Source organism: Tyto alba, unplaced genomic scaffold (genome assembly GCF_018691265.1).
Source record: "Tyto alba isolate M040663 unplaced genomic scaffold, T.alba_DEE_v4.0 Super-Scaffold_12, whole genome shotgun sequence".
Lineage (NCBI taxonomy): Eukaryota > Metazoa > Chordata > Aves > Strigiformes > Tytonidae > Tyto > Tyto alba.
The window spans coordinates 7,576,289-7,588,160 of NW_024881274.1; the positions used below are offsets into that span (position 1 = coordinate 7,576,289).

The following is an 11,872-nucleotide window of genomic DNA, read 5'->3' on the forward strand; positions in this document are numbered from 1 at the left end:
CAGCTGGTTCTGTCGGCGACGCCCGGCAAGGTCGGGTCCGGAGCGGCGCGAAGGGCTGTGAGGGCTGCTCTGTGCGCCTCGCTGCTGCCGTCCGGCTGCCTTTGCCGCGCCGCGCGGCCGCGAGCGGTTCCGGACCCGCGCAGCGTGGAGGATGGACGCTGCGGGCCTCACCCTGAAGCTGGTTCTGGTCGGCGACAGCGCCGTGGGGAAGTCCAGGTGCTGGCCGCGGGGGCCGCGCGGGCGGGCCGCTCTTGACAGCGGGCTGAGTTCTCGGTTTCTTTCCCCACAGCCTCCTGCTGAGGTTCGCTGATGGTGCGTTTGAACCGTGCCAGAAACCCACCGTCGGTGAGTCCGGAATCCGCCCGCCCCCGAGCTTGGGGGCGTTTTCTCTTGTTTTCGTTTGGGTCCCATCGGCGAGGGGGAGCCGGGGTCGTGCGGGCGCCTGGCGGGCCGCGAGGAACCGGCTGCGAGGGTGGGCGTTAGCCCGTTCCTTCTGACAAGCCTCTCTTCTTATGCCTTAGGTGTTGATTTTAAAGTGAAGAAAATGGTTGTAGACGGCCACGCAGTACAGCTTGCAATATGGGTAGGTTTCGTTCCAGACAGATACGGATAGATTTTGCTCTCGACAGATAGGAAAATTTCAAGAGCTTATTTTTGTGTTTTGTTTTGTTCTCCGCCCCCCCCCCCCCCCCCCCCGCAGACCCTTGCTAAAGTATTCTGTATATTGAGACCGTGTACTATCAAATGCACGTAGAATGAGTGTCTGTCATGATCGTATAGCAGTAGTTGCTGACAGGGTTGTTTCGAAACACTGATAAAAGATTCGTTGCTCTGGGTTTGGGACTTCCTTCAGTTGTAGTAGGTATTTTGACTGCCCTTTCCTGCACTTACACAACCGGGTTTCTCAACCCGCCGTGAAGTTAGACTTGTGAAGATGTGGCCTTGCGGAAAAGGCAGGCATTTCATGCCCATATGACCCAGAAACACTCCTAGCACAGACAGCATTTAAGTCGAGTAAACTGCAGAAAAGTGATGTTCTGGGTGAAGAGTTGCGTGATTTCCTGTAGGGGCTGTTCAGCAGCTCTGTGTGTATATTATACCTGAAACAGGTGCTTTATTTTGGTTAAAATCATATGGAGGTGTGTGTGGGGAAATAAATATACTTGGTCCTGAGTGACTTAAAAATTAGCTCAGATTTACTGAGAGACTTGAGCATTTGTCCTGACTTCCTGATGCTGTATTCCCAGCACTTGCAACCTGGGAAATCGGATTGCAGCTGTGTCATCAGGATTATTTATAATATTAGAGCATCACATCTCTTCTCCTAAATGGCATGAAAGAGCCCTAGAAGGAAGAGATTTTATGTGTATGGTCATAGGTATTTGAGAAAGAACATGCCATTACTAAGTAACTAATGGGGACTATGGGAAAGAGAGCACAAATGTGCTTTGGGCTAGTATTAACAAAAGTAATAAAAATGCCAAAGCTTCAATTATTTTCTCGTTTTCATTCACAGTTTGTGTACAGAATGCAGAGCAAGTGTCAGAGTCGCACTTGCTCTAGCCAGTGAGCATATGTATTGGCTGTATTTTGAACGTGCTGCACATAAAGCAGAAGCTTTGCTGAGAGTAACCAAGATAACGTTTGCTCAAATAATCATGCAGGGGTGTGTCTCCTTGCTGTGAAATCAAAAGCAAGGCCAGAACTTGCACAAGTTGTATGTCTGGAAAAGGCACTTTTGCAGCAGTCTGTGCCATGGAGAAATTGCTAATTGGCGAAGAAAAAACAGTGCAGCTGTGCAATGTTAAATAAAAACTTTAATGCATGTACAGTGCATCAAGGTCAAAAAGAGGGTTCTGCTTTAGCATCGATGTGTGCAGGGATGCCCAAAAGTATTACTTCCCTAGTAACGATGACCCAAATTAAGTAAATATATTGCAAATCTTAGGGTTGTTTCTTTTTTTTTTTTTTTAGTGAAGAGGAAATAAATTACAACATAGCTGTTTGTCTGTTGTAATCTGCACGTAACTAAATAAATTATTTCTTAAAAATAATATTTGTGTAATTCTTTTTGCCTCCTTATTGTTTGTTCTGAGGGTTTTTGAATTTCATGTTGTGCATTGCAGTTATTTTGAAGATACGTGAGAATAAATGTGACATACCGCAGTATTAAACTACTCATTTAAAATTTCTTATCTGCTTAAAATCTTAGCAGACTTGAAGAAGTTCTTTCTAACAAGGTTCTCCTTTCCTGCTGTGCAAAGGGAGATGATTTTTTGGAACCACCGTGTCTCCTTTCCTGAAGTGTCTCTCACTGGAAAACCAGTTACTCTTCACCTCATTCAGTTCAGCTGATGGTTAACTGATTAAACCTAGCTGCTTGGCTTGCAGCAATAGGCTTTTATGTATTTCTTTTGAGTCCCGTTGACTCGCTTGTTGTTTCACTCATGTTACAGGTGTTTGTGCTTATTGCTTTAACCTTTGATCAAGTCCTCTCTGTGCTTTTCTCTCTCCTTGTTGCTGCTGCTGATGTTTTTCTGATTGCATCCCTCATTCTGTTGTCTTATGGTTTCACATATCCTTACTGGTCAGGAAAAATTTACCTTTGTTTATCTAGTGTAGTTTAAAATACCTTTTCTGTTCTAAATATATTTGATTTTGTGTGTGTGTTTTTTTTTTTTTTCTGTTTGTGTTTTTTCCTCCGTAGGACACAGCAGGACAGGAGCGCTTTAGAACGCTGACTCCCAGTTATTACCGAGGAGTTCAAGGGGTTGTTTTAGGTAGGAGGTATATGGAAGAAAAACATGGTTACAAAAAGGGTGGTTTTTATTACTACCTAAATGTGCATCTTTTTACAAAGGGAGGTTGTCTGAGAGAATCAGAGGAACTTACGGTTTTTAAAACATAACCGTGTCATTAGTTCAAGCACTGAGTAGCAAAACCACTGACAGATAATAAGGCTTCTTCAAAGTATTTTAAGTTAAACATACAGAGATGACACACTGCAAGCTGAGTGGATGAATTATTAGCTTTGTAGCAATTACTTCGGCGAGTTTCTGTTAATAAGGCAAGTTGGGTTTTGTGCTGTGTGGGTGGTTTGTTGTTGTTTGTTTTTTTTTTTTGTGGTTCCCCCCCGCCCCCCCCCCCCCCCCATGTTTTTACCTCTTTTTTTTTTTTTTTCCCAGAGACTGTTGATGTGATTGCTGTAAGACATGAGGTTTGTAGCACAAATAATAGATGGCTAGTTCACTTCTGTGTGACAACACCAATTAAAAAAAGAAGGGATTCTTACTCTCAGGGTTTGTGAAGACTGAACACTTTGCTGTACAAAATAATCTTTCTAACTATGATGCAGTTTTTTAAACCTGAGTGATTATGTGAATGCAGTTACGAAGTTACCAGTAACCAAAGATCACTTTGTACTCAGAATCTGTGTTTTTTAGCAGCAGTGCGTGTGTTAAGTACATTAAACGAGGTGACAAAATACCAATTTGAAAATATTCTGTGTGGCCTAATTTAGAACAGGAGTAAGGTTTCAGCTGCCAAGTTTGATTCCAGTCACAGATCTATTGTAGAGATGATAGTCTGCTGTAATCCCTAGTGACTTTGGGTGGGCACAGCAAATGTATTCCAGCGCTGGGAAGAGGATATATGGTTGATGCATCTTTCTGTAGTTCCCTAATGCTGCTTTTTTTTTTTTTTTTTTTTTCCAGGACAGTAGTTAGCTAGTAGGGACTAAGTTCTGCCATAATGAAGTAAACATTGTTCAAGACTCTACAGCTGTTAAGCTCCTTTTCCTCTGTTACCAGTGTATGATGTTACAAGAAAAGACACTTTCGCAGGACTAGAAAGCTGGCTGAATGAGCTGGAAATGTATACTACCAAAAGCAACACTGTGAAGATGTTACTTGGCAATAAAACCGATAAGGTCAGTTTAGAAATTACTCTTACACTCTTCCACAGATTACACAGTCATGAGAGAGTATAAATGTGGGAAGTGCTGAAACTGAGACCTCTCTTGTGCGAGGAGGTGATATGCTTTGTAACTGAGGAGCCTAGGCTGGTCAGGCTCAACTTAGTATGTCATTTTAGAAGCAGATCATGTTAAAGACTTTAATGGAGACTCCTGTAGAGATGCCACTGATGAGGGAGATTCCCTTCAGATAGGGTTCTGCCTACAAACTGTTGTATACCACTGAAGGTAACTGCAGCACAACAGTACAACTGTTGCTTTCTTTTTGACTAGACTGTGTTTTGGACAGGTGATGGGAAAGGAGAATTCAGCCTTTCAGATAGCTACAGAGTATGCCTCTGTGTGGGTGTGAGGTGCACTGGTTGCTGTATGTTTCTGGGGTGTCTCGACAAATCTTAGATGCCTTTTGCGTAGTGAGATGCTTCACTCTTGCTTTACTACAAGAGGTTTCCAGTGTGGCTATCCTGAACTAGGTTCTTTTCTGCCCCCTTTCAAATATGTCAATTTTCAGATCCTTTGATATGCCTCTTCAGCTATTTCACAATGGAAACCTGCTTTCTGGCATGTATCTTGCCCTAGTTGATTCAGAAGATAGCAACACATTAATTTTCTTGATGTTGCTACTCTTTGGTTTGACCCCCAACAGTCTGCTTAGAAGTAAGCTGTCTGTAGAGTGTGAAAATCCAGTTGCTGATTACTACATGGTTTTGTAGACTTTTTTCTTTTCAGCAAAACTTCACTTCTGCAGTGGTGCTTTTCCAGGGACTTTGTGAAAGTAGCAAGTGTAGCTTATTTTAGTCATGTTCTTCATCTCTGCAGCCTGATCGTGAAGTAGAGAGAAGAGAAGGACTCCAGTTTGCTAGGAAGCACTCACTGCTTTTTATAGGTATGTAACCCAGTGCCAAAATCTTGTGTATTCATGTGTTTGCTTTGGTATTGCTAAGCATGGATGAAGTGTACAATTGTATTTCAGGTTGATAGGTTGATTTACTTTTTTTTTAGTACCTAATTATCATAGAATACCAGGTTGGAAGGGACCTTAAGGATCATCTGGTCCAACCTTTCTTGGCAAAAGCACAGCCTAGACAAGATGGCCCATCACCCTGTCCAGCTGATTCTTTAAAGCGTACAGCGTTGCAGAATCTGCCATTCCCCCGGGGAGATTATTCCAGTGGCTGTTCTCAATGTGAAAAATTTTCCTCTTGTGTCCAGTCAGAATCTCCCCAGAAGTAACTTGTACCCATTACCCCTATGTCTTTTCCTTGCGAAAAGGGAGTCTGTCGTCTTCGTATCTACCCTTTAAATACTAGAAGACGGTGATAAGGTCTCCCCTAAGCCTTCTCTTCCCAAGGCTGAAAAAACTCGGTTTTCTCAGCCTTTCCTCACATGGCAGGCTTCTCAGTCCTTTGATTGTCTTTGTGGCCCTTCTCTGGACCCTTTCCAGCCTGTCCACAGCCTTCTATAGCAGGGACCAAAACTGAACACAGTATTGCAGGTGTGGCCCGACAAGGGCCTAGTAGGTAACTTCTTTATCTCTGCTGGTGATGCTTTGGTTGATGCACCCTGTTGGCTCTCTCTGCTGCAGCAGCACACTGTTCACTTGTATTGAGCCTGTTGTCTACCAGGACCCCTGGGTCCCTCTTCACAGAGCTGTTCTTCAGCCAGGTAGATCCTAGTCTGTGCTGCGCTCCTGGATGATGTTTTCCCAGGTGCAAGACCTTACGCTTGTCCATGCTGAACTTCATAAGGTTCTTGTTAGCCCACTCTTCCTGCCTATCCAGGTTTTCCTGCAGGGTGGCTCTCCCCTCTGAAGTGTCCACTTCCCCAATCAGTTTGGTGTTATCAGCAAACTTCATCAGGGTACGCTTGATCCCATCATCCTGGTCACTTATGAAGATACTAAACAGCATCAGACCCAATATCAAGCCCCAGGGGAGACCTCACTTGTGACAGGTTGCCAGTTCAAAAAAGAGCTTTTCCTTTTGCTGCAGTAGTTCATATGCATGGATGTAGACTTTTTTTTCAGAGATGCTGGGTATTGACTGAAATTGGAAGTACATTTTTCTGAAAGAGATTTACTTCGTATACTGTGTAGGCATGAATTTAACATTCTCTTGAAACTAGCAGGATTTTTTTTAATTCAGAGCCCAGAAGACTAGAATTTTTCTTCTGACTGATGTCAATAAGGACCTTAGGTAATCTTTTTCATTTCCAAGTTTCTGTTGCAACTACACAGAAGACAATATTCTTAGACCAACAACAAAATGTACGATGTGGAGTGATAAGAATATGAAACAACTTGTGTGGGGTTTTTTGTGGTGGTGGTGTGTTTTGGTGTGTTTTTTTTTTTTTTTTTTTTAAAAAAAGTACCTTTTAAATGAAGCTTCTTGAAAAGTTCTCCAGAAGTAACTGGGACACACAGGGAAAACATGTAATTTCCTCTGCATTCTTTGTTTCCCAGCATAGTTATGGAATAATTATCTTTAGACTTACTATCACAACCCAAAACCAATATCTGTTTCTCCATTATGGAGACAATGGGAAGATCTGGAATTTTTTAGATGGAAGAATGAGATGCTTCAGACTGGGATGCATTTCTGTTTATGATATCTAAATTAAGTGTGCCTTTAAGGGACAATGGAGAGGAGGTTCGCTCAGTTAAAAAAAATGTATATTTTCTGTGGTCCCAAAAGAACTTCTTACAAAGTAGAATATTCCCTGCAAATAAGATAAATACTTTGCTTCCCCTACCTCTTTCTTCCTCTTCTGCTAGAGACCAGTGCCAAGACACAGGATGGAGTGCAACATGCCTTTGAGGAACTAGTCATAAAGATCCTGCAGACACCAGGTCTTTGGGATAAAAACGCAGAGAAGCGGGGAGTCCAGCTAATGGAACCTTCAGCACAGCAGAATAAAAACTTATGTGGTGCATACTGTCCACTTACTTAAATGTACAGGTGGCTGTTGTCTGAATGGAGTAGACTACTTTTTTTTTTTTTTTTTTAAAAAAGGGGGTGGGGTGGATTCCAAGCACTAGTCTGTGCCTCCTTTGACCTGCCATCAGTCGTGTAGATCCAAAACCCAAACTGATTAGCAAAATACATTTTTGATCATTAACAAAATACAATTTCTCCTTCCCTTATGCACAACTGATATGTCCAGATATTTTTCTGGTAACTGTCAGATTTTTCACTATTAAATCACAGTGCTTCTTAGAGACTTGTACTCTTGCGGTATGGCATTCAACATGGACCTTGTCTGAAATTCCTGTGTTAGCATAAAGTAAGATAGCACTCCATTTTGGATTATTACTGAAGAGTGTCTCTTCCCCAGAATGGCATGGGAGTCTTAAGCATCCAAGGGCAAATGTAGTTAACGGTCAGGAGTCACCCTGAGCAGTGAGGTCGTTTCCCTATTTCAGATGGGTTTAAGCAGTCAAAATGGCTATATGTCACCAGAGAGTAAGTTTAGTGACTACTTGATTTTGAGGGTCGTAGCGAAGAGGCATATCTGTTAACATTTGGCAGGAAAAAAAAACCACAACACTTTGTGCCACACATTGTAGGTTACCCCTTGCTGCTCTGAAGTACTTTGTACTGAGGATCAGTGGCGAAATGGAGTCATCATTTTGAGTTGGTTTACATGGTAGGTCCTTTTTGCAGTTAATGGGGCTCTGCAACCCCATGCTCCTGCCCTCATCCAGCAATTGCAGGGCTAAAACTAAGTTTAATATAAGATATGCTGATTATGGAAGATTTTCCACTAGGATGCGTCTGTTTATTGCCGATTCAATTATGAAGTTCTGTAGGATAACTGCCTCTTTTTGCCTTTTGTCCCCCCACTGAACTCCCTGCCTTTTCTTGAAAACAGAGTCATGGAAGATACTAGCCTAGACTCTCATCTTCGTAGCAATACCTCTGGAAGACTTCCAGTTGGCTGCCGTGTTGAATGTTGGCAAAACTGCTTAGCTGCTCTGTACTGCAGTTAGTATCTGCCTGCCTTAGAAGGCCTCACTTTTAAGAATGACAGATTTTTTTCAGGAATAATTGAACAGCTGGCAACCCTTTTAAAAGTAACACCAGCTTCCCTTGCATCGTGCTTCAGTTTGCTGCAAATGCAATCCTACCAAGTGAATGCTGCTTCTGTTGTGTTTGGGGGGAGGAGAAAACCCAGAACCAAAATCTACCTTGAGTAATTTATGAATTTTTGTTGTTGGTTTTGTTTATAGTAATAATTTTTGAGGGAAGTGAGCTAAACTAATGAGTCCTTCATTCAGCTTTTAACATAGTCAGGTCTGGAAGTAGTAATGTAAGTATATACACGCATTCCTACTAGAAGCTACAAGAAATGTGTTGTCAGGTCCAGATTTGCAAAATGAAATGTAAAATTGAGTATTTAGGTCTGAGTTGAACTAATCCTGTTATGGAATGCTTATATGCACTGAAAAAGGTATCATCTGATTGTCTAACTTTGCCTTTTTAACCTCAAATATCAAGAAAAATTAACTATATTACAAATTTGCCTGTCGGTATCGCTGGAAGTTATCATAGATACTCTTGCTATAACATCAGAATCTAGTCCATGCCACGGTGGAAGTCCTGTGAACTGGAACAAATTACTCTGGCAAAGATGGGCGCTGCACAGTACTTAGCCTATTCAGTTGCAGTTGCAAATTGTGAACAAAGAGTTGCAATAAAGAAAAATCTATGTGGTGGTGATTATGTCATTTGCAAGAACAAGCTAGAGTTTGCTACGCATTTATAAAATTACTGCACCCCTACACTTCAGTCAGGAATTTTGGTTTATTTTTTTAACATGGTGTTGGGGGTGTATTTACTGAAAAATTGTTTATAAGCATCTTAAACGATTTGAACTACGAATTGAATAAAGTAAGAGAAACAGGAACTGCTATCAGTAGGAAGCACTGCAGAGATCCTGTTGGGAAGTTCCAGTCCTCCTTCTCCCTAGATGTTTTAAAGCAGTAGCTAGTTAATACCAACATAAGTGGACTTGTTGAATTACTATATTTTCAAATTAATTCGACTTCTGGCGAAGCTTGAGCTAAAATAAGTGAAGATTTTGATCCAGGTTCATGCATTTGTGAACAGAAACCCCCTTAAACAGTATTGCAGTTCACTTACTGTAAGTTGAGGCACAGTATGACTAGTTTGGCACATAAATAGGAAAATATTAATGAACTGTGGCTAGGTAGCTCTCAAAGGAGAGTTACTTCCCTTCCTGGCTCTGCAAGTCTGAAACATTCCTATTTCTACTGCTTTTACAAAGCAATGCAGAGTTGTGGTGCTCTCCCAAGCAAAAGCTGTTTCGGGGTTTGTTGGGGGATGCTGACAGACAGAAAGCTAGGTGAAGGAATTTGAGGCTGGATAACTTTGTAAGACTTGCTTTCACTTAAGGCTTCCCCCCACCTTAAGCAAGATCTCATGTGGATAGTAAACCTTTGCATGTACCCACCCAGCATTTTGACCCGGGAAAGATTTAGGTAATGGTATCCCTAAGTCTGTGTCATGACAATCCCCCCGATGGTAGGGAAGTCTTCAGATAAATGTGGAGCAGGGGGCTTTCTTTAGCCTTTGGGTTACCAAATGAAAGTAATGATGGAAAGGGTAAGGACAAGAAAAAAGAAAACTCACTGTGTTTCTGTGTTATTGTCTTAATGGTTTGTTTATATGCATCTATAAATGGGGGTGCTGGGAGAAGGAAAACAAGGAAGTAGTGACAAAGAAGAGCAAGAGAACATGGTGACTTTGCATGTGACAGAGCAGAAATGAGGAGAAGGTGGTGGTTTTTAAATATATACATGAGCAATGAATATGGCAACATAACAACTGAGAGGTAGCACAGTAAAGATACTTATTAGAATGATATTACAAACTTATTATCTCTCGCACAAAAGGATCAAAAGTGAATCGGCCAGATTGAAAGAGATACTAAGCAGCTCTTGGAAAGGCTAGCTGAGGTACAACAAAGGACAGGGAGAGTGGACTGTTGGAATGGACACTTTCAGAAGAGGTAGCTGCTTCCATTTGTTCCAGGGGGCAGGCACGTGTGTGTATGTAGAAATGAAGAGTGTTGCATAATATTATGGGATGGATCCATAGTTTACAAAAGTAGACCTATAGCTGCCAGCCTTTTACTTCCACTCATAATACTTCTGAAAAGCTGCATCACCCCACACAATTACATCCCCAGAAGGGCTCCTGTTGGAAGAATGCTTGATGAAACATTCCAGCTTCAGAAGGGGCCACCGATTATAGAGCGAGCTAAATTAGCACCTACTAGGTGGCGGTACCTTCCTCCCTCATCTCCTGAAGAGTTAAGTGCCTCTTGAGAGTTACATTCTGCTCTTATTTTTAGAATTCAACTGCATTTTTATCCTGGAGCTCTATGTATCCCCATCTGCTATAGCATCCTTACAGAGTTCTGCCTTCAGTCCATTCCGTAGACAAAATTTGTTTCATACACACATGCACAAACGCTCAAGTGACCCACTTTTTGTAGATTTCAACCCTTTTTCATTGTGTATAAAATGTGTCTACTGAAATGCTTTTATGTTGCATTCTTTCTTCCAGAGTTTCCACTAGTCACTGTCATTTTGTGCAAATTTATGCCGCCTATCCTCTACCATCCAGACATGGAAACGTTGATCCTTGCTAGAGCGTTGACTGCATCTTTCTCTAGCTATCATCCTGTTGTTTTTTTTTTTTTTTTTTTCTTTCTTCAACCTCAGTCCTAAAGTATTTTTCGGAATTGCCCTAATGCATGGACTGCAACTCCAAACTTGCTTTGTCATTGTGATTTTCACCACACCTGATTAACTTTACAACCAGCCATCCAAGGCAAGCCAGCGAGGTGATTTTTAGTTGTGTATTTGCACTGAAAGAGCCTGCACAGAAGCCATGTGTTTTTTCCCTTATAACTGAAGCTCATCTTAGCTATCTGCAAATGTCAGCATATAACATATAGCCTCTCGGCATCTTTTATTCTGAACCTAAAAAAAAATGAACCCAATGTTTTTGACAGCATTCCAAGTTAGTATCTGTGACTGTACATCAATACAGAGTATCTGCATACACCTAAGATTAACTCATACTGAGTATTTCAGTTCACTTCTAATTGCAATGTTGTGTCTAAGATATTAAGTCTTCAGTTATTGTAACTTCAGGTGTACCTCTGTGTCATTTACCTTGCTTCTCTTTCTTAATGCGTATTTTTACTGTTAGACTATGTTAGATCATAAAGCTTATACGTTAATTTATTTACTGCTAGTCATTTAGAATATTCTAAGATGTTAGATAGCAACCTTGTTTTAAGTGAAATCTGACCCGTAGGTAATATCTTACCTAGTTTTCTTTAAATTAGATCTGTATTCTCTAAGCATGCTTATGTCTTGCATACTACAAAAACCTCCTTGCGAGCTGCAGTATAGATCTGTGGGGAGATCAAGTCTGCCCAGTTCATATTGTCAGAAGATGACTTAGTTTGAAATGCTGTTTAAAGTATTACACTCAGTTTTTCATGGGATGAATATATATGTCACAAAATTCACTTGGCTATGTGTCTCTCTTGTAAGCCACATTACTTTTGGTGGCTGTGCTGGGACAATAGTGTAGAGAGTTAGTGGCAGAGCTGATGGGCCACCTGAGTGTGAAGGAATCCTTGTACATTTGCTGAAGCCACCAGTCTGGCAGCATATCTGCTCTGACAAGCCAGAGCCTGACTCTTGAAAAGTGCTTATTCTTGTCGGAATCGTAACCTCACTGCCTATAGGCAGGATAATACATGAAAGTTGTCAGGGTACACAGGTTTGGAGAAGGTGGATACAGGTGACTGTTCTACATAGCTTGGGCTAGAGTTAATGCAGATTCAATGACACTGGTA

General features: G+C 41.5%; 1 protein-coding gene across 2 annotated transcripts; it reads left to right on the forward strand.

The window, feature by feature from the left end:
- The first annotated feature begins 24 nt into the window (after positions 1–24).
- LOC104369065 (ras-related protein Rab-18-B-like) lies at positions 25–11,781 on the forward strand. Of its 2 annotated transcripts, XM_042787345.1 has the most exons (8): positions 25–216; positions 290–345; positions 522–583; positions 2,708–2,780; positions 3,810–3,928; positions 4,793–4,859; positions 6,747–6,930; positions 10,564–11,781. In XM_042787345.1, exons 1-7 carry the CDS (start codon positions 152–154, stop codon positions 6,920–6,922), a joined length of 618 nt encoding a protein of 205 aa, XP_042643279.1. In that variant the 5' UTR covers positions 25–151; the 3' UTR covers positions 6,923–6,930; positions 10,564–11,781. The 2 variants fall into 2 exon arrangements, with proteins under 2 accessions (XP_042643279.1, XP_042643278.1); XM_042787344.1 differs by lacking the exon at positions 10,564–11,781 and having other exon boundaries at positions 6,747–8,107.
- Positions 11,782–11,872: the final 91 nt, after the last annotated feature.

What these genes read in the sequence shown, in the direction of transcription:
- LOC104369065 (XM_042787345.1), top strand. Translation starts at nt 152, where the DNA reads ATGGACGCTGCGGGCCTCACCCTGAAGCTGGTTCTGGTCGGCGACAGC. An exon ending in TTGGCAATAAAACCGATAAG is followed by an intron (nt 3,929 to 4,792) that starts GTCAGTTTAGAA and finishes TCATCTCTGCAG; the next exon opens with CCTGATCGTGAAGTAGAGAG. An exon ending in GCACTCACTGCTTTTTATAG is followed by an intron (nt 4,860 to 6,746) that starts GTATGTAACCCA and finishes CTCTTCTGCTAG; the next exon opens with AGACCAGTGCCAAGACACAG.